Genomic DNA, 23917 nt, shown 5'->3' with positions numbered 1-23917 from the left:
CCGCAGGCAGACAGCTCTGAGACGCGTTTCAGAAGGGCCCACGGAATCCAGTGCCAGGTACCACAGTGGCAGCAACCAACTCGGTAACTTCTGTTACCTGCTCTCCTTTCCCATTTCTCTTCCCCGTCCCCCTTTCCTGCTCTGGGATCCCACCGCAGGCTCTCCCCAGGGAGATGCAGCCTCACAGATGGGGCTGTGCTCTCAGAGGGCATGTAAGTCCCTCCGAGGCTAGAAATGAGATGTGCTTCATCTCACAGGCGATGAGGAAACGTGTTGGCTCATATTACAAGACAGGATCCCACGTGCGAGAAAAAAGCAAGCCAAAGACACATGCAACCTATTATATTAGCTTCTAAGTAGGTCTCAATACTACGTTGACCCTAAGAGGTTTTGGGGAAAATGACTTTTTTTAAAAAAAACTATTTAATAGCTTTTATTCTACACATCTGTAAAAGTAACACTCTTGCCAGGGTAATAGTTTTCACCCAACCACCATATATCTGAAAGTATTATGTTGAAGTATAAACTCAAAACGAGGCCGGGTATGCTCAGTAATACTGGGGCTCACAATGTAGGAGCTGAGACTTCCCGCTGGCGGAGCTCCATGACCCTAGAAGAGCAGGTTCTGTTTCTACTTGGAGCAGGAATGGGAGACAGAGGTCCTGCATCAGCTACACTTTTCAGTGTTGGTGAAAATGAAAACCGTCCATCTGTTTTCATGCCTGTTCAGTCACACAAGAGGGAGCCATGAATGGTTCCCCACTTTGCACAGTCCGGTTTGCTTAGGGAGGACGTTCTCCCTGGCCACGCTGGAAAAACGGGGGAAACCACGATTTCATCTGTTACACCTTTTTTTGCACACACTTTTCAGCCAAAACTGAATTTTGGTGGATTCTAACTGTATTTTTCTTCTCTACACAATTAAAATGAAAAAAAAAAATCCTTTTTAACCAAAATATAATTAGCATATGACACTGTGTAAATTTAAGGTGTCCATGTCGACTTGATACGTTTACATACTGGCATTATGATTACCCCAGGAGCCTGAGTTAAGACCTCTATCTTGTTTTTACATAATTATCATTCCTTTTTTGTGGTTGGGAGCGATCAAGATCTAGTCTGTTAGCAACTTTGAAGTTTACAATGTAGTATTGTTGACTATTATCACTATTCTGTGCATTCGATCTCCGGAACTTATTTATCTACTAGTTCCCAGTTTGTCCCTTTAAACAAGGTGATTTTTGTATCAGAGTCATTCAAAAACTTTCTTGGCAGTTTTGGAAAATAGCCTGTAGTTCTAATTTCAGCCACTAGATGGCAGGGCAAACAAGAAATGGCAGACAACTCGTGGGCTTAGGGATTGCGTGACCAGAGGGGGAGGAGAATCACCCTGGGAAGCGGTCTAATCCCAAGTCTTGCTCTGCATCCAATTGCCTCATCACAGGAGATGATGCTACCCTGTCATCTTATACCGTTTTCAGCATAATCCTTATGCTTTCTGCAATGTTATTGTTTGCTTACATGTTTACTGTCCGTCTCGCTCATTAAGACGTGAGTTCCAGGAGACCTGAGACTTCACGGATGCAGCCCCCAAGTTTAAAACTCAGCTAGCACACACGAGGTGGCTAAGGGGTGTTTGTTGAATGAATGAATGACAGGAGTGGAAGAATGAACGTGACCTCTGATCCACGCGAACAGGCTGAATCGCCTTCTCTGACTTTGCTGTTTCCGACGGCACCGTACCTCACGGTGAATGATGATCTGCACTTAACACGGTATCCGGGACATTAGAAAACTGCTGAATTCCACGGTTTGACTTATGTCTTTGAAATATGTGAGCCCTGAAGAGCAGTAAGCAAGAAGTCCTCTGGGTCTAATTAGCTCGGTTTGGGTTTAAAATTGAAAATGGCAAGCATAAATCCACTCGGAGGCTTCTCCGATCATCCCTGAAGTGGGTCCTTCCCCTTTCGGCTCCAGGAACGACAAATGGCTCAGACAGGATGGAAGCTGTAAATTCTGGCACATCGAGCTTGCTTGAGATGAATCACCCACCTGCAATTAGTCCGAGCAGGCAGAGGTTTTGCTGGGAGCGTGGGGAACAGCGGGGATGCCCCATCCTAGCCATGAACAAGCCATGGGCTGAGAGATGGAGTGAATTCACACAGCAGGGCCAGGATGAAGGGTTAGGAGAGTGAGGCTGAGTCTTGCAAGAGCAAAGGGGCTTGTGGTCCCTCCCTCCATCTTCAAAGCCAGTAACCGGATCACTCGGCTCCCCCCCCATCCTCACTTCTCTGGGCTCTCAATCTGCAGCCCCCTTCTCACTTATAAGGAGCCCCGTGATTCCAAAAGCTCCCCCAGATAACCCAGGAGACTCTCCATCTCAAGATCCCTCACCACATCCTCATCTTTTGCCACGTGAGAGAATATACCCTAAATTCTAGGGATTTGGATGCGGACATCTTTGGGGGGAGGGCAGTACTCAGCCTAACACAATGCCGATCTGAGTTTTAACCTGCAGATAATAGAGAATGAAGAAAAAGCTCATGGTCTAGGGGCTGCTTCCATGAAATATAGTTAGCTTTGTTGAATAGGCCACCTTGAGTGGAGGACTGTGTGTCCTGTTTCTAAGGGCAGGGTCCAACCTTGACTGCTCTGCTCCGGCCACTGGATGGCCACTCTCTGTGAACTTGCTCATTTCAAATGAGGGGCCCCGTGGGTGACAAATTCTTCCAGACCCAATGCCAATAGCATCCTCCAGGAGTCACTGGAGATTGTATATACACACAAGGAGGACGATGGGTGAGCCTGCCCGGCCCAGGAAGGCTGGCCCTGTTTGAGACTGGAGACAAGAGTAGCTCCCAGGGGGTGGTAACTTCGCTTTGGTTTCCAGACACACTGACAATCACACCCGCAAAGAGCACGTGGGGATCAAAGACCTAAGTCCGAGGTGCGGCCCTGACGACTTCATTATTCCTCAAGGAAGCACGCGTGGGGTTTGAAGGTCTTGGGAGGCCTGGGCATGGGGTCTGACAGGTCCGAGGAGCCGTCCTTTGCAGTTTGGGGCAGGAGAAGGGCTTTATCAACACTCAAGGGTCTAGGAATTCCCTGGCGGTCCAGTGTTTAGGACTCTGTGCTTTCACTGCCGAGGGCCCAGCCAGGTTCGATCCCTAGTTGGGAACTAAGATTCTACAAGCCTCGTGGTGCAGCCAAAGAAAACAACAACAACAACAACAACAAGGGTCTAAATGACAAATAAAATGATAAGATATCTAGAGTGTACATCGTGATGATCTGCTATCCCTCAACGAAACTGAACAATCAAAACAGAAAATCAACTTGAGGCCCACCTACTCATCAGGAAAACCCCCAGCCCTGTCCCAGCGTGTCCTGGGCCTGCCCTGGGGCCTGTGGCAGGCAGAACCCCTGCCTTAAACCCTCTCACCATCAGCACATTTCTGCCTTAAAGGCATCACCAAGTGACAGCACCCGAGTTCCTCTTTCCTATTTCCCTGATGGGTTTTTTGGGTTTTTTTTTCCATTTTTTTTTTAACATCTTTATTGGAGTATAATTGCTTTACAATGGTGTGTTAGTTTCTGCTTTATAACAAAGTGAATCAGCTATGCATATACATATGTTCCCATATCTCTTCCCTCTTGCGTCTCCCTCCCTATCCCATCCCTCTAGGTGGTCACAAAGCACCGAGCTGATCTCCCTGTGCTATGAGGCTGCTTCCCACTAGCTATCTATTTTACGTTTGGTAGTGAGACGGATGGATCTAGAGTCTGTCATACAGAGTGAAGTAAGTCAGAAAGAGAAAGACAAATACTGTATGCTAACACATATATATGGAATCTAAAAAAAAAAAAAGTCATGAAGAACCTTGGGGTAAGACGGGAATAAAGACACAGACCTACTAGAGAATGGACTTGAGGATATGGGGAGGGGGAAGGGTAAGCTGTGACAAAGTGAGATAGTGGCATGGACATATATACACTCCCTGATGGGTTATAAATTGCGGCGTGAACGTGAGAAGCGGCTCAGATGTGCATTCTGTCTGGCGGGGATGGGATTCAGAGCAACGTGGGTAATAAAGGGCTGCTTAACAGACCTTCATAAGCAGAGTAAATGTTTAACTTTCTTCTTTTTTTTTTTTGGCTGCACTGTGAGGCTTGCGGGATCTTAGTTCACCGATCAGGGGGTCGAACCTGGGCCCCCTGCAGCGGAAGTGCGGAGTCCTGACCACTGGACCGGCAGGGAAGTCCCGAACTCTCAACTGATATAAATGGCCTGTGGGAATGTTCTTGACATCAGGAACATACTACTTTTGTGTTCGGAATGTAGAAAAATTAAAATCCTGGACCAAAAATGAAAAGGAGGCTATTCCCTGGCAGTCCAGTGGTTAGGACTCTGTGCTTCCACTGCAGAGGCCCTGGGTTCCATCCCTGGTCGGGGAACTAAGATCCCATAGGTGCGGCCAAAAAAAAAAAAAGAAAACAAGGTGACATGGCCATGGCCGTCCTCATTTTCTGGCCAGCGTGCCCTGATTGGTGGCGTGGATGGATGACCCAATGGGGGAACGTCCCACTCTTCCTAATTCAGTTTTCGACAACAAATGCTGCTTTTGTTCATGTCCACATCTGTACCCATCAAGTGAATTTATGCAGTAATACAAAGTATAAACATTCATGTCTGGATCTGTCCAAAAAAATTAATTTTGTTGGCTATTAGCACTGCCACAACAAGAGGGGGCGATTTTAGCGTTTTTACCAAATACGTGTGGAAGGTAATTTTGATGTATGACGAGCTTCTCCTGTGAAAACATGCCAGGCCTCATGCAGTGGCTTCAACATTCTGGAATTTTGACTGCCGGTCAGCCACGGCAATGGGCAGAAGAATGGCCCCCAACGATGTCCACAGCCAGGCTCTCGGGACCTGTGGCTATGTGACCTCACCTGGCAAAGATAACTGCGTTTGCTTATTAGTCGACTTGAGATCAGCCCGGGTTATCTGCGTGGGGCCAGTATCATCACAAGTATCCTTGCAAGTGGAAAGAGGAGGCCGAGAAGGTCAGAGGGATGTGGGGTGACCCAGCATGCTGTTGCTGGCTTTGCAGAGGGAGGGAGGGGACCCCAGCCAACGGATGCGGGCAGACTCCGGAGGCTGCAAAAGGCAAGAAAAGTAATCCCTGCGGAATTCCCTTGCGGTCCAGTGGTTGCAACTTGGCACTTTTCACTGCCGTGGGCCTGGGTTCAATCGCTGGTCGGGGAACTAAGATACCGCAGGCTGCATGGCTCGGCCAAAAAAAAAAAAAAAGCTATCCGCAGCCCCCAGAAAGGAAGGCAGCCCGGCCAAGGCCTTGACTTTGGCCCAGTGAGGCCTGCGTTACATTCCTAGCCTGCAGAACTCGGGGAGAATACATTTCTATTGTTTTAAGTCTCAGGGCAAACGGCACTTGGTGAAGGCGGCCCGAGGAAACTGCTAATAGAAACGTCTCCCTTCCCACTTCTAGAGGCCAAGGTGTGGGCAGGCCGTCCCTCTGAAGGGCCTGGGGAGCGCGGGGCCCTCCCTGGCCTCTTCCAGCCCTGGTGTTGCCGCACCCCCCTCGGTGCCCTCGGCCTGCGGAAGCATCGCGTCGCTCTACGTCACGGTCACGTGGCCGTCTCCCTGGGCGCCTGTGCGTCCAGATTTCCCTCTTCTCCTTAGGACACCAGTCGTCCTGGATCCGGGGCCCAGCCTGATGACCTCATCTTATCTTGATTCCACCTGCAAAGATCCTATTTCCAAGTGAGGTCACACTCACAGGGTCGGGGTGGACACCGTTCAACCCAGCACAGCAGCCGGCGTTTCTCTACCAGGATGGCTTCTGGGAAGCAGGTCTGTTTCAAGGAGGGCGTGGCCTCTCGCACCCTCTGCGGTGTTTCGAATCTGGGGGCCCGTGTGCCCACGCTGCAGAGAGTGGTGCTGGGTGCGTGGCTTTTCCTGTGTCCTTTTTTTCTCTTTTTGCCCCCGAGTTTGTGGTCCCCTGCGTTTCTTCCTAAGGCTTTGGCTGGCGGTGAGAGGACACTGGGAACAGGGTTTCCCACACATCGGGGGCAGCTCTTGACAGGCTCGGGCCCCTGTGGGGAAGGGCCTTTGAAAACCTCGCACCCCATACCCCGCTTCTTGCTCTCTGGACACATGCCCAGCCCCCCACCTCCAGCCCCGGCAGGGAGAATGTCACGTTGGGATTCCACCACTTTGCCACGACCATGACGCTCACTTTATGCAGATGCTGGGATTTCGTAAAGCTGTCTCTTTTCTCCATTCTCAAAACCACAGGAGACTCCAAGACCTCCCTTGCCCCGCGTGGCCCCTGGCTACCACCCCACTTTCTGGCTCCCTTTAGGGCAAGGTTAGTGGGATTTTACGGGTGCCCAGCCCTCCCCTCTCTGCTGTCTGCAGACCCTCCCGTCCAGCGCACCAGCCCTCGACAGTGGTCACAAGGGTCCCCATGTCCGACTCACTGCTCAGCAGGAGAGAGACTCGCCACCCCTTCTGGAGAGACACCGCCACCCCTCATCCCTTCGACCTCGGAACATGGGAGTGGCCGCGTCACATCCCTTTCCTCTTGTGCCCTCACAAACGCAGGCTTCAAGCATCCTCTACCCAAACCGGAATCTCCTACCCAAATACTGTAGTCGGGGGAGCAGAAACCCCTTCGGTCAAGATACTGATCTATTTTTAAGAACAACTGCTAACGACTGCAGCTCCGAGCGTCGGGGGAGAGTTGAGGAAGGATACGGAGAATTACGTGCAAGCCAGAGGTCCTGACTGGCCCGTCCACCTTCAACTCTGCCGCTGGAGTCCCAAGGTCAAGGTCAAGGGCTTCATCGTACATTTCTCCAAAGCCCCACGTAGCTGGCTGCCTGCTCCCCCACTCCTATCCAAGCCGTCTCGCTGCGACGCAGAGCCACTGGGAAATCGGCCTGGCGCCTGTCAGGTCTTCACCGCCACGCAGCCAGGCTCCGGTGAAGTCACTTCCATCTGGGTCTGCTCCCCTGTCAGCCCCCTCCCCCACTGAGGCTCTGGTCTGGAGGAGAAACCAACACAGGTAAGCCTGCAGGTGCAACCGCCCGGCACTAGCTCGGCTTCCTTTGTGAGGCACGTGCCTCTCAGTCCATTTGGAAGTTAGTAAATGCTGATTTTTCATGGTGACGCAGCCTTGCTGTGTTTTGGTTTTTCCCTTGCATTTTGTACTGTTCACTTATTTAATACGTCCTACCTCCATAAAGCACTTTAAAAAAATGTATTATTATTTCCTCCAAAAGGCCTTATTTCCAAAAGAGCAAGGTGTTACAAAGAACGTTTCCAAACACCTGCTCAAATGACTTCATTCTACTTGAAACTGCCTGTCAACTACTGGGCTGGTTTTAACGACAGCAAGTCACCGTGTGCTGTGTGGCGATTTCGGATTAGAGCAGGACTCTGCTCCACTTTAGTGCGCTTCGATTTTCAAGCGATGGGACTGTTTTGCACCAAGTGGAACAGTTTGAAAATACGGAAGCCCATCCATGTTTTACTACCTAGAATTTAGAAGTGATCGGGGTTTTGAAAAGAGGCCCAGTGTCATTTTGAAAGGACCTGTTGTTCTGAAGCTTTTCAGTGTAACACATGCAGTGTTGTGCTTTCCCCACCTAGCGAGAAGGGGCCACCTCAGCATCTGGCTATGAAGGGGGCAAGGGGCTCCAGCGGCCCCTCGGAGGTGGGACCCCCGCCGGTGAAGCGGGACGTGAACGGCAGACGGACCGGAATGTCCCCAACAGCGGCCTGTGAGGCCTCTGTCCGAAACCGGGAGGCTCGTAAGCTCAGTCTTGCAGGAGCTCAGCCTTAAGCCAAACCTTCTCTTTAACCCACCCATGATACTGTGCAGAAACAAGGCGCGCAGTTCCGTCCACCTTCAGGGAAGTTAAAGCAGGGATGGGTGTTTTCCAATGGATGGCATGGACACGTGCCTTCTGAGGCCAATAAATGCCGGCCAAAGACACACATCGAAGTCTCCAGGGCCTGTACTTTTTACATAAAATCCCTACAACAGCATACTCGTTTTGTGTATTTGTCTCTTCAGCTGCTGTTCAGAGCCACGTGGTGACCACAGTCGTACACTCGCTAAACTCAGGTGGAAAGTCAGAGGCTGTCAGTTCTGGGCCTGACTGCCTTTCTGGACAGGTTCCCCTTGACAGCAGAGCGTGTACCTACCTGGCTCTCTACCTGCGCTGATTCCCAGCCCCCCTCCCCGGGGTGTAGGACGGTGGCCCACGTAGGGCCCCATCTGCCGCCTTCACGTGCCCCGGCCACACGGAGCCCAGGAAAGGGCTGGCTCGTCACACCTCCCTTTTCCCTTTCGTGCCTAATTCCCTACAGAGAAAAAGTGTTTTCTGACGGCATGGGTTAATGGTCTTCAGTATGCAACAGATCTTGAAGACAGAAGCTGTACCTCTGGGGGATTATGTATTTCCTAGAGCAGTGCTTTCCAACCCTTTTTATTTATTTTTTTAACCCAAACTCACACCTTCAGCCCCTCTGAGAACTGGTGTTACACTGAGTCATCGGTCCTCAATCTGTCTGAACCCCACCAGTCACGACCTCCTTGTGTTTTTCTGTACTTTGTATTAAAAACAAGATAACCCAAAACGAGTAGCGTGTTTGCGTTTGTTTTTCTGTTTTCGCCAAACATAAAGTTATATTTTAATACAGAGGAGGCTCAAGAATCACTATCCTAGAGAATCAAAGAGCTGCGTCAGGAACAGGTATTTTATTGTGACTTTTCGTCAGTTCCTGACTCAGGACCCTGTACCCCGTGACAGTTCAGGAACCTCATGACGTCCACACGTAAACGCAAATACACGACGACTGTGGACAGACCACACAGAGAAGGAGCCAGTGGGTCTCATATTCGAGGTGCTTTTTATAATAAAATTACACCAAAAATACAGCAACAAATAGATAACGGTTTATTAGACAAAATGCGAACCCCCATGTCACGGAGAACAGCGCGACCAGCGTCGGTGACTGTGGACAGCCCCGGCCCGCAACGAGCGCTGCCAACGGCCTCCAATCACAGCGGTGCTGCTCGGAAGAGGGGTTTCCTTCCACCCACCATGGTGGGTCTTCAGTCTCGACGGTACCAGAATGAAATTGTACACAAGGACTGACCAGGCAGGGTTAAAACACGCGTTAGGCTGCTCTGCAGGCTGAGACGGAACACACAGTCTTAAATAGGTTTTAATGGAACATTGCGCTCTTAAGGAAAGAGCAGCAGGAGAGCAATGGCGATGGTCTGAGAGCTCGGCACCACGTGAAGCAGCAGACAGAACACACTCACCGCCGGCCTGTGCCGAGGACCCGCACGGGCGGGATCTGCGGCTCATGAGAGAAGCCATCAGCGGGACTTTTCTTTAAAACCTCGCCAGCACTTGACCACACTTTCATTTCTTAACAAACCCTCCCTTCCTCAATATAAACACATGTTTATTCATCAGAAGAAGAGAAAGTGAGAGCGTGTTCTGTGGGAAGGAGAGGATGAGATGTGTTTAAAATACCGGGACGCCAACCAGCATGGGTGTCGTCTCCCGAGACTTTGTACCCGCGGCAGCAGGTGTCTGTCAGAGGGGAAACCGGCGGCAGGGCGCCCGGGGGCCTTCGGCAGGGCTCAACCGCAGGAAGGCACTTACCTAGGCCGCGGGTGGAAAAGAGGGAACCAACCCCGGCACCACGCAAGTTTTAGGGAAGTCAGCCGTTTGCTCTGCGAGCCCCCAGAGCACCTTCCCACGGATCCGTCTGTCCATCTGTCCGTCCAACAGACCTGACGGGCTGCAGGAGCATCAGGTCCTCCTGCCGGCGGGCGTGCCGTTTGCTCTCGGCCGCTGCAGGTCGTATTTCACGGAAACAATAAGGAAGAGCAGGAGGGTAGCGCCTTGAATAGCGGCCAGAAGAAAAAAGTAATAGTTCAAATAGCAGCCGTTGATGTTGCCTAGAGACAAGGAAAGAGAGCAGCACGGAAGCCGCACTTAGAGAGAGTCTAAAAGGTTTTACTTAATTAACTTGGTTCCTACGAAGGTCAGGGTGACTTTTAACTGTGGTCATTAAAAAAGAAAATCAAGGAAGAGAGAAAAGAATCCTACCCCTAATTCAAAATACACAAGTGCTTTGTTTCCAAAGCCACTGTGAGTCAGCTGCGTCTCAACACGGGCTCCGGGCTGGGGCCTCCTGCCCCCACACGATGAGGGGCCCCCACTGTCTCCACGTCAGATCCTGCGGCGGACGGCCCTCCTCGCCTGGGTCTACAGTCTGCACACGCGCCAAGACCGCGCGTCGGGCCAGGACGCAGCCTGGACGGCACGTCAGGTGTGAGTGCCGGACTCCCGTGTCGTCACCTGACATCAAACGAAGTACCGTCACAGGCCGGGACAGACGGCTGAACACACACTCCCCGCGCTAGGGGAAGGCACAAGCTTGCTTTTCACGTTTCTCCTTAAAAAGTTCAGGCTGCAGGCTGATACACAGGCGCCCACTTTAACCCTAAGAGCTGACACACTGAATGGCCGACTCTGGCCCGAGCACCACGCAAGGCGTCCTATGTGCGAGGCTCCGTTCAGTGCCCGATCAATGCCGAGGCGGCGGAGGTTAAGGGCATGGACCGCGGAGCTCCACCAAGGAGGCTCAAATGCCAGCGTCTTGGTCTCTGGGCCCAGGTTCCCTGCCTGTCAAATGTGGAGACAGCACCTGGGCCACGCGGCCGCCTCCTCTTCACGGGGCCCCGTTAGGAGCCCCAGTCCACACGTAGGTCCGGGGCCACCAGGGCTGTAAAGCTGCCGTCTGTCCCCTGAGCAGCGGCCACGCGGCGTGGAGACGCAGGGCTGTGTGGAGGGGACACTGGGGCCGCACACAGCACGCCACCCCGGCTCCCAACAAAGACGGCGTCACCGCAACCCTGGACGGTCTACCGCTGACGCCGCTGGTCACCCACTGGAAAGGGCCGGGCACACTGCCGAACAGAGGGGCAGACAGGGGCGGCGCATCAGCAGCATCTCTGGAGGACGCTGACGTCTTAGGAAACAGGCTGCTGTGCTCTCTGACCGGCTTCAAAAGCATCTCCCATTGGCTTATTTAAAACGCCAGACTCCTTTCCTCTGAAGGTCTCGGTCAAGCTGGGTTATTCTGCAACTTCCTTTTTCTATCTGAACATATACTCATTAAAATCGGACGTTTAACACTGCTTTTATTTAACAGAACTAATGAACAGATATAATACACGTTTGTATAATAAGCACTCACACGTTTTTAAAGAATTCTCACTCCTTCAGGCTGTAGAAGACAGTGATTTCCTATGTTTGCTGCTCTGGGAAGAGATCCAGTACTACCTAGCATTTCTACCAGACCGTGTTATCTACTCAACAGTGGTCAGAGCTGGAAACAGTGGTTTAGACTGTGTTATTTACTCAACAGTGGTCAGAGGTGGAAACAGTGGTTTGGTCCTGTTGCGGGCGGGCTCCACCCTGGACACAGCGATCCCGCCCCCTGGACCCTGGTTTGCAGACGCCAGCGCGGCAGTGCTGCTTGCTGCCGCCTCAGCGCGGCTGTCGTCGAAACACCACTCACGCCGTTTGCAGTGCCAGCTCTGAAACATCAATCTCCCCAAACTAAAAGTCATTTACAACTTCCAAAGCTCAAAGCCGGCAGGCCGAGCAAACTGTGCGCCGTGTCTTCCCTGCCAGGGCCCGTCGCAGCCTGGCGTTAGGAAGGGTTTGCAGAACTGGGCCCACCACCTAAAAGTGATCACCCTGTACTTTCTTGGGCCTCTTCACAGACAGAAGGTAATCGCATGTAAACACGGTAAACTCTGGGTGCTTCCTATTTGATAAGACTGACTCCTGGGCCCCAATAAACAAGCTTCATGTGTCCCCCAAACATATGCACAAGAACATTCCCAGCTGCTTTATTTGCGACAGTCTCAAACTGGAGACACCACGAACACCCCCACGCAGCAGAACAGATAAATGAATTCTGACTTATTCGTACGACGGATACTCCGCAGCAATAACAAAGAACCGATCACTGGGATGACTCTGAGAACGCAGTGCTGAGTGAAAGGCCACGGCCACGGACGAGAGAGGCCACAGGACTCAGCAGGGCCGACCTCAGAACAGAGTTCATCTTGCCGGGGGCCGGGGGCCGGGGGCTGAAGTCAGAAAGGACAGAAGGAACCCTTCCACGTCCTGCATTTTGATCTGGACGAAATGCACACCAGGCTGTGCACTTAAGACCAGTGCCCTTCACAGTACGGACGTGATTCCCAGTCTAAATAATAATAATAACGAGGACAAGCAGGCCTGGGGCAGGACAGGGAGAGAAGAAAACAACGAGGGGAGAATCTGGGGACTCTTCCTTCAGACGTGGTCCTGGAACCTGACAGCAAGTTACCCACGTGTCAGTCAGGAAACGCTGAGCCAGCCCCACTGCCACCGGAGCCCTAATGCAGGCAGGACCTGCCGAAAGGCAGAGCCGGGGAGAGCCCAGGACACAGAGAAGCCGTGAAATCTGGGATCACACCTGCTGCTCCTCCTACAGAAACAAGGATGTGGGGGCGGCGAGGAGGAGGTGTCACCTGTCCCATTCTCTCTCCAAACCACCGCCGGTGACAGCCACCTGCCCCTAACCACGCGGGAGCCGACCTGCCACGTCCTCTCACCTCACTGGACATGGGGCTCCGGGCAGAGGGACTGGAGGGAAAACAAGGAGAGGCCACCCTGCACTCCTGGACAGGGCAGCCGATCCAGGACACACGACAAGGTACTTCTCTTTCGTGAAAATAACACAACGAACAGAATCCAGGTCCAACATCTGTCCACGTGTGCCACGTGCATCAATACCGGACATAAACCTCACAATGAAAAGTTTTAAAATTACCTGTCAGAAGTAAAGGATGAGTGACAGGTAAACTACCAGTTATTAAATTAGTAACGGCTGTGGGGGGAGGGGGTGGATTAAATCACTGGAAAGCAATGGGAATGACAGAAACCAATCGATCCTTTAAGATACACATGAAAGTAAAAAAACAGACTATATCTCAAGAACTACCGAGGTGTGGTCCCGATAACAAGTCTTTCTTTGAAGGAGGTCTGTCACACGTACAAAACAGATTACGTGACACCAAGAGCGCAGGAGAACTCCCAGAACCCTGTGTAACTGGACTTACCCTCCGAGGGGCAGGAGTAATGAGCACAGCCCCCCTCAGCACAGCCAGGAGGGCCTGCCGCGCACACCACTGGCTCTCACAGCCGGACCAGCTGGACACATCACCAGTGGTGCCCGGGGGCAGCAGGGGCCCCGGTTTCTGGAAGCTGCATCAGGGGTCTCTGGGCCGAAACGCCCCCCTCAAGACGGGAATTTTAACTGAATCATGGGAGGGCTTTTGGAATTCTGCAATTTCTGGAGAACAGTCTCTAAGCTTTCACCAGATTTTCAAGGGGATTTAGAACCTAGAAGTGGCTCAGTACCCAGGGGGTACTGAGCACAGAGAAGCCACAAAATCTGGGATCACACCTGCTGCTCCTTCTACAGGGGACGGCAAACGCCACACGCCTATACAAGGAAAAGCAATATGGTGGTTTTTACTGGTACAACATACGAAGAAGCAGCACACCTGCACCTCCTGGGTCTGCTTAAAGGCTACATCGATATGGAAACAGCAAAGCTTTCATCTCTTGGGAGTGATTCTGCGCAAGCTGCCACCTACTGGCATTAGCTGTAAAACCCCATTAGGAGTGATAATGAGTCATACTTGTTTTTAACAAGGCAACTTATTATCTCTCTTTTTTTTTTTTTAACAGCAGGAAATTAAAAGGTACCGTCAGGAAAAGAAAAAAAATACGAAAATAAGATACTGGGTTGGCCAGAAAGTTCGTTAGGTCAGTGAATATGTTGTTCAATAAAGTTCTTCATGAAAATGAAAAACGTGGCTTTACTTAAAACCGAACAAACTTTCTGGCCAACCTGATAAATGAAGGGAAATTTGTGATACAGATTTTATTTGCCTCATAATAAAATAAAACTAGTGCTGGACCTGAAGGTGGGAGGGTCAGTCTACTCATCACAGGCGCTCTGAGAAAACAGCAGCCACAGAGCTGCTGCTGGAGGCGACCTGGGGCAGGAGAGGCCCACCTGTCCCCAGGAGACCATCAGGGACGTGGGTAAACGAGGGCAGGCGGGTGGTCTGACGGGGCGCAGGGAGCAGCCGGGGGCTCCCGGGGCAGCCCAGCGACGCTGACCGCGTCTGGTCCCGGGCGCCCCATGCGGCCCAAGGACTGGGGCGCTGGTCACTGCCGACGACGGGAAGGGGGGCCGCGAGGGGGGCCTTACCGAAGTCCGTGTGGCTGCTCATCCACCCGATGGCCTTGAGGGACACCAGTGCCAACAGTCCTGAGCCCACGAAGGACCCGACGCCAGAGAAGAAGAAAAACAAGCCCATGATGGCACTCTGCATGGACTTGGGGGCGGCCGAGTACGCGAATTCCAGGCCTGAGGAAGAAAAGGAGGGCATTTCAGGAGAGGAGCAGGGCGCCCGCGCCCGCGCCGCTGCCCTCGGACACCCGGGCTCTGGGGCGCGGCTCTGAGACAGCACCCAGGCTGGTTGCTCACCTCCTGCTGTCACAGCCCCTAGAAACTCCGCGAGGTGGCCAGTCACCTCCCGCCTTCACACTTGAAGGCAGCATTTGACTTGTCAGCTCTTGGAATTTCTCGTTCCTCATGGAAAGAAAGTTTGAAGAAGCAAAATTTGCCTACATTCTTAACTAACGGGAGTTTGCAAACAAAGTACTTACACTAAAATGGGGAAATCTACTCAGGATTTCTATCTGAAAGGCAAGGTCTTTTAGAACAGTTTCAGCAGGTGCATCTATAAACTGAATCACCACTGTAATAAGCAGACATGGAGATCTGCACTGTGCTCTAAAGGAAGGGCCACCCCGTGCGACTCGTTCCCTCCACAAGTTCATTAGCCAGTCCGCGTGAGCGCTGCAGGAGGCAGGAGAGGTGAAAAGTGCCGGCCTCCCAGCCCCACCACTCTGGGCATCACTCATTTTCTCCTTCCCTCGCTCCCAGCAGCTGGGAACAGGCCTGCACGGAATTTACTTGTCCACATGCCACCACATGATCTCACCAATAGGGAAGAGAGGCCTGTGAGAACAGGTTTTAAAAATTAGGTTTGCTTCCTTATAAATCTGAATGGAGACACTGAGGGCCAGGCAGTGAGGGACGCCCGAGGCCCGGCCGTGGCGGCGGGACTGCAGGGCGTGGTTATTAGCAACTGCCAGGTAGCCCTTACGGGGGTCTTCCTTCTTCTATCCTCTCTCCTGTTGACCCTCTACGGTAGATGAACTTCATGTTGATGTTCTGGGGATCCTTTTACACCAAGAAAGGAGAGCCTCAGCCGTAGCATGGCTCTTTGCTCACCAATTCACATTCCGCACCACAACTGCCCACCAGCACCCACCAAGCACTGTGCTGTTTCCGTCTCGATGCGGCCTAACAAAGAAGGAAACAGCACGGGCTTTATCGTGCTGAGACAGGACTGGACGCGGACGCCCCGACGGGAAGGAACCTCACCTGCGATGCTCGCAAATATTTCACTGACGCCAATCAGCACGTACTGAGGGACCTGCCACCAGATTGGCAAATCCGCAGCATAGTAAACGACATTTCCAATGGTCTGGTTAATGGTCTTCTCCTTCACGAGGTCCAGCCGTTTGCTTTCCAAAATCCCTACAATTCATAAGTAGGTTATGAGCATTTGTTTGTTAACATTTGCAATTAAACTAAAAAACTAGATGCTTGGTACAAGATGTCTGTTGATGATTCTGAGAAATACATGAAAGGATAATGCCCGATAACATAGCTTCCCCCAGAACCCCCCGACCTCAGGAATCTCCCTACTTTCAGCTTCCGAGGTAGGTTACTAAGAAACAGAGGTCATATAACCCACACTTCATGGGGGCCCCTGCAGTGCCCTATAAAGCCAGTGTTCAACATGGTTAACGCAATCCTCAAATCTCTGGACTGCTCGCCTAAACACCTTCTATTTCTCTTAAAAGGGGGAGCAGGGGAGAGCTAAACAGTCCTGCAACAAAAAGGTTAATCGTGCTAGTTACTTATCAGAAGGCAATGAATTTGGAGATGTTTTTCCCCCTCAAGGGAACAGATTTAAGCTGATTCACTGATCGTCATCACTATTACAACTACCACAACTACTACTAATGCCAGTTTCCTTGTGCAGACGGGCTTAGCCTTATCAGCCAAGTACAGTGGTCCCCCCTTCTCTCTGGGGGATACGTTCAAAACCCCCAGGGGATGCCTGAAGCCCAGGACAGTTCCACATCCTACATAGACTATGTTTTTTCCTGCACACACATACCTCTGATAAAGTTTAATCTATAAATCAGGCACAGTAAGAGACTGACAACAGTAACTAATAATAAAATAGAACAATTATAACAATACACTGTAATAAAAGTTACGTGAAGATGGTCTTCCCCTCTCTCTAAATATCTCATTGTACTGTAGGTATTTTCGGACCACCGTTGACCGTGGGGTCACTGACCACGGAAAGCAAACCCAGGGATAAGCGGGACGACTGTAACCCGGACTCTTCGAACCACCCTCTGCCCTCAGCAGCACCAAGACCTCACTGGGTCATCGGTCATCTGTCTCGTGGGGCAGAAAGACATGGGAAGATAAGCAAGACAGAAACAGCTACTCTGCACAAAACAAAACATAAGCAGGTCAAAATAAAGCTTGAAACAACGTGTGGGACCGACTTCTCAAGGTAGAGGTGTCACTAGGTTGTGTTTTAAAGGGTTCTAACTGCAGATGAAATAATGGGCCATGATATCTAACGTATATGTAAAGGCTTACGGATTTAAAGCCGTATGAGGAAGGACAGGAGTCTGCGTACAGGACAACGGAATACATTAAAAATATTCCTTTCAAAACCTGAGCATGAGAAAGGACCAGGGTATGATTGACGGGATGAAAGACAAACTCTGTAATCTGCAGCGCACAACATACCTCAAATGAAATGTGCAAACAAAGAGAAAACACATCAAAGGGCCAGGGGAAAGAGAGACCTCCCAGAGGTGAGTCGACCTTCACACCCGTCCTGCGACTGAGAAACACAGAGCGGGCCCAGGCATGCAGAGCGGTCACTGCAGAGCGCTTGCTGCTCTGGAAAGGGGCGCGTGCAGCTCGGCCCAGCGGTTATCAGGACGCTGGTGATGGCATTAAGGGCCCTGTCCACAGCGACAGCTCTGCTCCGTGGCAGGGCAGCGGGCAGCACCAAGGGGGCCATGGCGTCAGCCTGGTTGGAGCACCTTCAACGCACAGGATAAAGCACTGTGGGCTTCCTCTGCGTGGGCCGAGCTCCAGCCAGCCCAGGGCCACTGCCCTGAGACCGGAAGATCACTGCGCTGTGCTGGCCACCGACCCTCTAGCTGGAAGGGCTCCGTCCAATCCAAGAGCAGAGGGGGAAGCACCCACTCAGCCTGTTTTAAGGGAATAAATATTGAAGCTGGAGGAGACTCTTGTCCTCCACAGGAAAGGCAAGAGAGGCTTAAGACAGTGCATGTGTGTCTGTGTGTGTGTGTGTGTGTGTGTGGCTGCCTGTGTGTGCATGCGTTTGTGTGTGTCTGTGTGTGTGTGCGTGTGTCTCTGTGTGTGTGTGCGTCTCTGTGTGTGCACTGTGTGCGTGTGTGCATATGTGTGTCTGCCTGTGTGCGCGTGCGCGCGTGTGTGTGTGTGTGTGTGCGCACGCGTGCGCGTGATGGGGCAGTACTGGTGGGGACTATACACGGATTTAGTACTTCTGCAAGGCCTGGCAGAGAACGGAAGTAGACTGTCGGACGGGATCTGTTCTGCGCTCTTACTAGTTAGGAAAGCACGACTCCGTGAGGACTGGGGGTGAACAGGTAATGGAAACGAAGGGGCGCTGGCAAGGGGGACACAAATAACGAGGGTCGAGCCCCAAGAGACAAGAATGTGAGAAATCACTGAAGCTCCTCTCTGGTGGGACCGATGGCCGGACAGCGCAGAGAACAGAGGCCGAGGGAGAGGGCGAGCGCTCCAGACGACGCAGGGGCTGCGCAGCCCGCAGAGCTCCTGACGCACGGGCCCAGGAGCACCGGCACAGACCAACGTAAGGGCCGAGGCTGGGAGAGCGCCACAGCCATCGACGGGCCAAACTCTTCGGTTAAAGACACGGACTCACATCACGTCAAAACGAAAGAAAACCCAACGCTGCGGGCGAGGCAAGAACCAAAGCGTAAAGTGGCAAAGGTCTGAGTGAGGGCGAGGACGAGCAGGGTCACCGAGAAGGGAGGCGTGCCAGCCACAGCGCACGGGCACCAAGAGAACACGCTGAAGGGCAGGCGCACGGCCCCGCGCCCGCAGCAAGCCCGGGGGAAGCAAGTCGGAGCCCGCAGCTGGGCAGAGACGGGGGTGCCGGCCTCAGCGACCGTCGGGGTGTGAGCTGGGCTTCCGCCGGGCCTTAGGGTCCCCGTGTGCGCCTCCTGCCACAGCGCTACTGCCCGAGGACGGCGCGTGCCCTCCCCAGGGACGACACAAGCCACAGACCTTCGTGAGTGGAACGTCGTCATCTGCTAGGAACGCAGCAAGGCTCTGAGACCCAGGAACCCTCTTGGTCCTCACCAGAGCGAGCACATGGAAAGATGAGGCTTTGCCGGGCAACTGGTTGCATCGGAGGCCCAAGGGCAGACCCAGGTCCCGAACTTTATGGACACTTAACACCTGTGCCCTCACGGGGCTCCGTTCTAATGGGCCCCGCCCAGACCACAGCATCCCTGGACACAGGCCATCGCCGTGATCCCAGGCCCCTGGCAGCACTGGACTTCAGGGCTCTTGTTACAAGGGATCTGACCCACTCAGCTAACGGTAGGACAACCTGCGAGCCATCCTATGCGGCACCCCCACGAACGTTTTTAGAAAGTAACACTGGCCAAAACGGAAGCCTTGAAGTCCACGGTACAGAATTATAAAGCCAGGATCTTTCCCAACTCCTCAGTTAAAGCTTTTTCATTAACAAATGGATAAACAAAAGCATCAATTTTATGAAATGAAAAAAACTTCTGTAAAATTACTCTTAGATCAAAAAGAAAACAAAAAACATAGTTTCAATATTCGTAGGGAGAAAAAACACACTACAACAAATCAAAGTGCAAGAGACCTTGGTAAAGCAACAGTAACAGGCCAATTCATGCCATTACGTGGTTTTTACTGTTAAGCAAGAAAGAACGAAAAGACGTGAAGAATTTAACTCAAGAAATGAGAAGAAAAACCCCACAAAACAAACCAAAGGTAATAGAAATTAATATCTTAAATTCTCTACTTAGAAAACATAAAAACAATCAGATGATAAATTCAAGACAGACGTCTAAGGAAAAATTATAAAATACAGTCTTGGCAAGCCTAATAAAAAAAGAGCACATAAAAAAGGGAAACTAGAAATGAGGAAGGAAACACATCAGATTTAAAACACTATTTTTATCTCCACTCTAACAATTTTTCTAAAACTCAATAAATGATTTACTAGGGACATTAAAAAAATTAAAAGCTTAAGTGATTCAAGAAAAAACAAGATCTGTACAAAACTGAGAAAAAGGTGGAAAAGTTACATTTCCTTTCAGAGAGGATGTACTCATATGATTTTCTAGGCAAAGACTTGGAACTTCCTGGGAGCAGACAGATAATTCTCATCCTGTTAAAATACTCCCTGCCTTCAGAAATAGGGAGTTTGGACTTCCCTGGTGGCACAGTGGTTAAGAATCTGCCTGCCAATGCAGGGGACACAGGTTCGAGCCCTGGTCCGGGAAGATCCCACAGGCCATGGAACAACTAAGCCCGTGCACCACAACTACTGAGCCTGCGCTGTAGAGCCCGTGAGCCACAACTACTGAACCCACGTGCCACAACTACTGAGCCTGTGCTCTAGAGCCTGTGAGCCACAACTACTGAAGCCCATGCACCTAGAGCCCACGAGCCGCACCTAGAGCCCAAGTGCCACAACTACTGAAGCCCGTGCACCTAGAGTCCGTGCTCCACTACAAGAGAAGCCACTGCAATGAGAAGCCCGCGCACCGCAATGAAGAGTAGCCCCCACTCGTCGCAACTACAGAAAGCCCACGCACAGCAACAAAGACCCAGCATAGCCAAAAATAAATAAATTTATTTTTTTAAAAAAGAAAAGAAATAGGGAGTTTACCAACACCTTTTATGAAGCTGTATAACCCTGACACCAAACCAGACTGATATTGGTTAGAAAGAGACGCACAGTCGCTCAATAAAAGCAGATTATTGAGCAGACTGGAATTAGCAGATTCCAATCAGACCTTTTAACAAACAGGGTGTATTTTAGAAATTCAGGAACAGTTAAATACCAGATGTTAAAATAAATAAAAACCATGAGCAGCCAAAGGCAGGGAGGGGGTGGAGTAAGGAGGGCATGCAATCCTCCTGAAAACCAAACTAAGATATTTGAGAGAAACTCAACATCCACTTCTGCCAAAAAATACAAACTTGAAATAAAGCTTAGATATGTAACATCGTCAGGAATACGTATGCAAACTCAGAGGTGAGAGTGAACCTTCCACAGTGAGGGGCTGAAGGTGCGCTCGTCGAAGTCAGGGATAAAGGGGGGCATCCGTCACCACCAGCAGCCTTGGAGAAAGCCGGGCCACCCTGCCAAACAAGGAGAGACACAGGGAGGCGCAGCAGGAAGGCAGGAAAACGGGACTCCCCGACGGCTCAGGGGTTAGAACTCAGCGCTCTCACTGCCCAGGCCCGGGTTCAGTCCCTGGTCGGGGAACTAAGGTCCCACAAGCCGGGCAGTGTGGCCTGAATAAACAATAAACACCTTCTTTTTATAAAGAAGGCAGGAAAAGAAACTATGTTAATTTCAAGACGAGCAACCATCTGAAAATAATTCACTGAAACTCAGAATTTTAAAAAATCTCCTAGGTGAGAAACCAAAATACATAAAAGCAGTTAGGAATAAACCTAACATAACATGCACAGGACCTAAACGAAGAAGCACGTAAGACGTCACGAGATGCCACTAACAAAAGTAAAGGGCAAGGGAAAAAAATGGGAAAAATACTCGTAAAATGAGATACAATTCTGAGTAGTGACAATCTACACTCTATTACAAGAAAAACCCACAAGAAAACTGGTCACAACACACCAACCGTACACAGAATAGAATGTCTGACACATTTTGGGAAAAAGTCTTAAGATCACTCCTAGTACACATTAAAGGTACAGAATGCTGTAACCCTTCAGATAAGAGAAGATTAACAGGACACAATAATCAGTGTGACAAGGGCACGGCGAGAGCAGACTCGCATCGGCACGCCGCTCTGGCCCTTTCACACGAGATGAGCACACATGTGCGGACGTGCCAGGGTGTGCACACAGCACTGCTTCAAGTAGGACAGGCTGGAATCAACCCTCATGTTTAATAAGAAGACTGGTTTCAAAAACTGATAGTACAGCCCAAAATGGAATATTACGTCGTTGTCAAAAACTATAATTTAAATTTGTAATTGACTTGGAAAAATGGTATGTATTATATATAGTATATAAAAATAGCTTATAAACTGTGAATAGCTTGTTCCATTTCTGTTGTTTTAAAAAGAACAATTTAGCTGTAATAAAATATTCTAGGAAGATATAAACACAGGTGTAGGCGTCATCACTGGATGGTGGGATTAGGAGTGAATTTAGGTCACCTCGCACTTCTATCTATGTATTTTTAACTTTTAAGGACCGTGGATTGACTCTGTGATAAGTTTGTTTGTTTGTTTGTTTGTTTTTGCAGTATGCGGGCCTCTCACCGTTGTGGTCTCTCACATTGCGGAGCACAGGCTCCGGACGCACAGGCTCAGCGGCCATGGCTCACGGGCCCAGCCGCTCCGCGGCATGTGGGATCCTCCCTGACCGAGGCACGAACCCGCGTCCCCTGCCTTGGCAGGCGGACTCTCAACCACTGCGCCACCAGGGAAGCCCTGATAACAGTTTTTTAAAAAGTGCTGTAGACCAGTGGCTCTGAACTCTTTCCTAACGAAAGCTATGACCCAAGAAAAAGGCACTCAGATGATTCTGTCTCCATTCCAGGATGCTCTCCATGCCCTGAAGTCCGGGCACAGACTCCTGCCTAAAAACCGCTGTGGTAATAGGGCATCCACGGCACAGCTGAGTGGAAGAGCAGACCGTGAGGCACACGGATGGGTACCATCAGCCTGGGATGACGGAAGGTAACTCTGTCATGTACACACATCAAACAAGGATGCAGTGATTACACTTCCAGGGATTCGAGAAGCAAAGCAATTTCACTGCAGTGATTACCGTACCGTGAAAACTAGAATCCTCGACACCCAACAACAAAGGATTGCACGTGAATGTTTGACACGGAGGAAGGATATTTTAGGTTTGTTTTTTTTTATTAAAGCAGGTGGCGAAGTATAAACGCACACACACATCACATCATACATAATTTTTCCCATGCACTTGCAGAATGGTGGTAGAAGATTTCCTTGGAAGCCCCTGGTGGAATTATGAGTGCTTAAATCTGTGTGTATGAGAGAGAGAGAGAGAAGGAAAAGGAGGAGGAAGGGGAAAATGAGGGGAGATGGCTCATCTGTATTTGGGGGATCTTTCTACCCCCCAATAGTAACAAGCGTAGCTTTTATTATATTTTTATGGTTTCCTTACACTTAGTATTCCTTATTCAGGCTCAAATCTGCTTACACATCAGTATCTCATTTTCGCAAAAACACAGAAGGTGTGTGTGTATGTATGCAGAGACACACAAACGGGATTAGACGGATACACACCATCCCAGGAATGAGCATCTCTGGGGAAATTACAGTTGACTTTTATTTTCTCCTTTATGTTTCTAAGGTGCCCTTTTCTCCAGTGAGCATCTATGATGTCTGTAAATTAAGAGCACACACAAGTCTTAAGGGGCGAGGAAATCTGACAAATTAACACACCTCTTTTTTTCTCAAGCAGACTAGAAGAAACCCCTTGGACATGCCTGATTCTCATCTAAGAAAATTTAAAGAAAGAATTATTACCGGCAGGGATGGTACTAAATGGAAGATCCTGATTTATCATGGTTGAATGTAGTAAGCTAAAAGGCAAAATAGTCTCTTTTCTATTAAAACTTTGGTTTGCTGTAATGATTTCAGGTCTGTATTCAAAGGTCATTAATGTTCCAATTAAATAATATTCACTGGAGCTGGAAATGAAACGGCACGAAACACCAGTTACTGCTTACATTAAATTTAATAAACTGTGCTTAAGTCCAGTTGCCAGGTATTTAAACTCTTGAAACCAGTGGCCATTAAGCTCCTTCCCAACTTCTGGCCACTCAGCAAAGAGCGCCTCTTTAGGACACCAGCCTCAGCGGTGTTGTCCGCGTGTAAGCGATCAATTCAGATGCTGAAGTTCAGAGCGGCCGTGGTCACACAGTGCAGAGCACCTGCCTCTCTGCAGGTGCCCGTGGCCACCTGACGACAGCCCGACCTGCTGAGCAGGAAGTGAACTGCCGGCACGGCCCGCACTTTTAAGACAGCACTGCCTGCCCCGCTGGACAACAGTCACCTGTCTGCTGTCGTTTCCCACGTAAACAGGCAAAGAAACCACCGGGAAGCCCCTGGGGTTCTCAGGGCAGCCCGGAGAAGCTATTCAGCCATAAATGAAACTGGAAGACAAGACGGTATTAGAGGAACCAAAGCCGAAGTCTGCTAGAAAATGCCTGGGGAACCAGCAGCCTCGCCTTTCCCACAGGGAGAAGACAAGGCCTCCTTTCCA

General features: G+C 50.6%; 1 protein-coding gene across 6 annotated transcripts in view; it reads right to left on the bottom strand.

Moving 5' to 3' along the window:
- Positions 1–23917, bottom strand: part of SLC15A4 (solute carrier family 15 member 4) — a 71381-nt gene that overhangs the window by 34622 nt on the left and 12842 nt on the right. For 4 of the 6 annotated variants that reach the window (XM_060027871.1, XM_060027872.1, XM_060027869.1 and 1 more), the window contains exons 6-7: positions 15644–15799; positions 14399–14557 (exon numbers count right to left, since the gene is read on the bottom strand). In XM_060027871.1, coding sequence (XP_059883854.1) covers positions 14399–14557; positions 15644–15799 — 315 coding nt within the window. The other 2 variants (XM_060027868.1, XM_060027870.1) reach the window with 2 other exon arrangements.

Source organism: Delphinus delphis, chromosome 13 (genome assembly GCF_949987515.2).
Source record: "Delphinus delphis chromosome 13, mDelDel1.2, whole genome shotgun sequence".
Classification (NCBI taxonomy): Eukaryota; Metazoa; Chordata; class Mammalia; order Artiodactyla; family Delphinidae; genus Delphinus; species Delphinus delphis.
The sequence above is the reverse complement of the archived record's forward strand: the minus strand, read 5'-3'. Positions and strand labels throughout refer to the sequence as shown.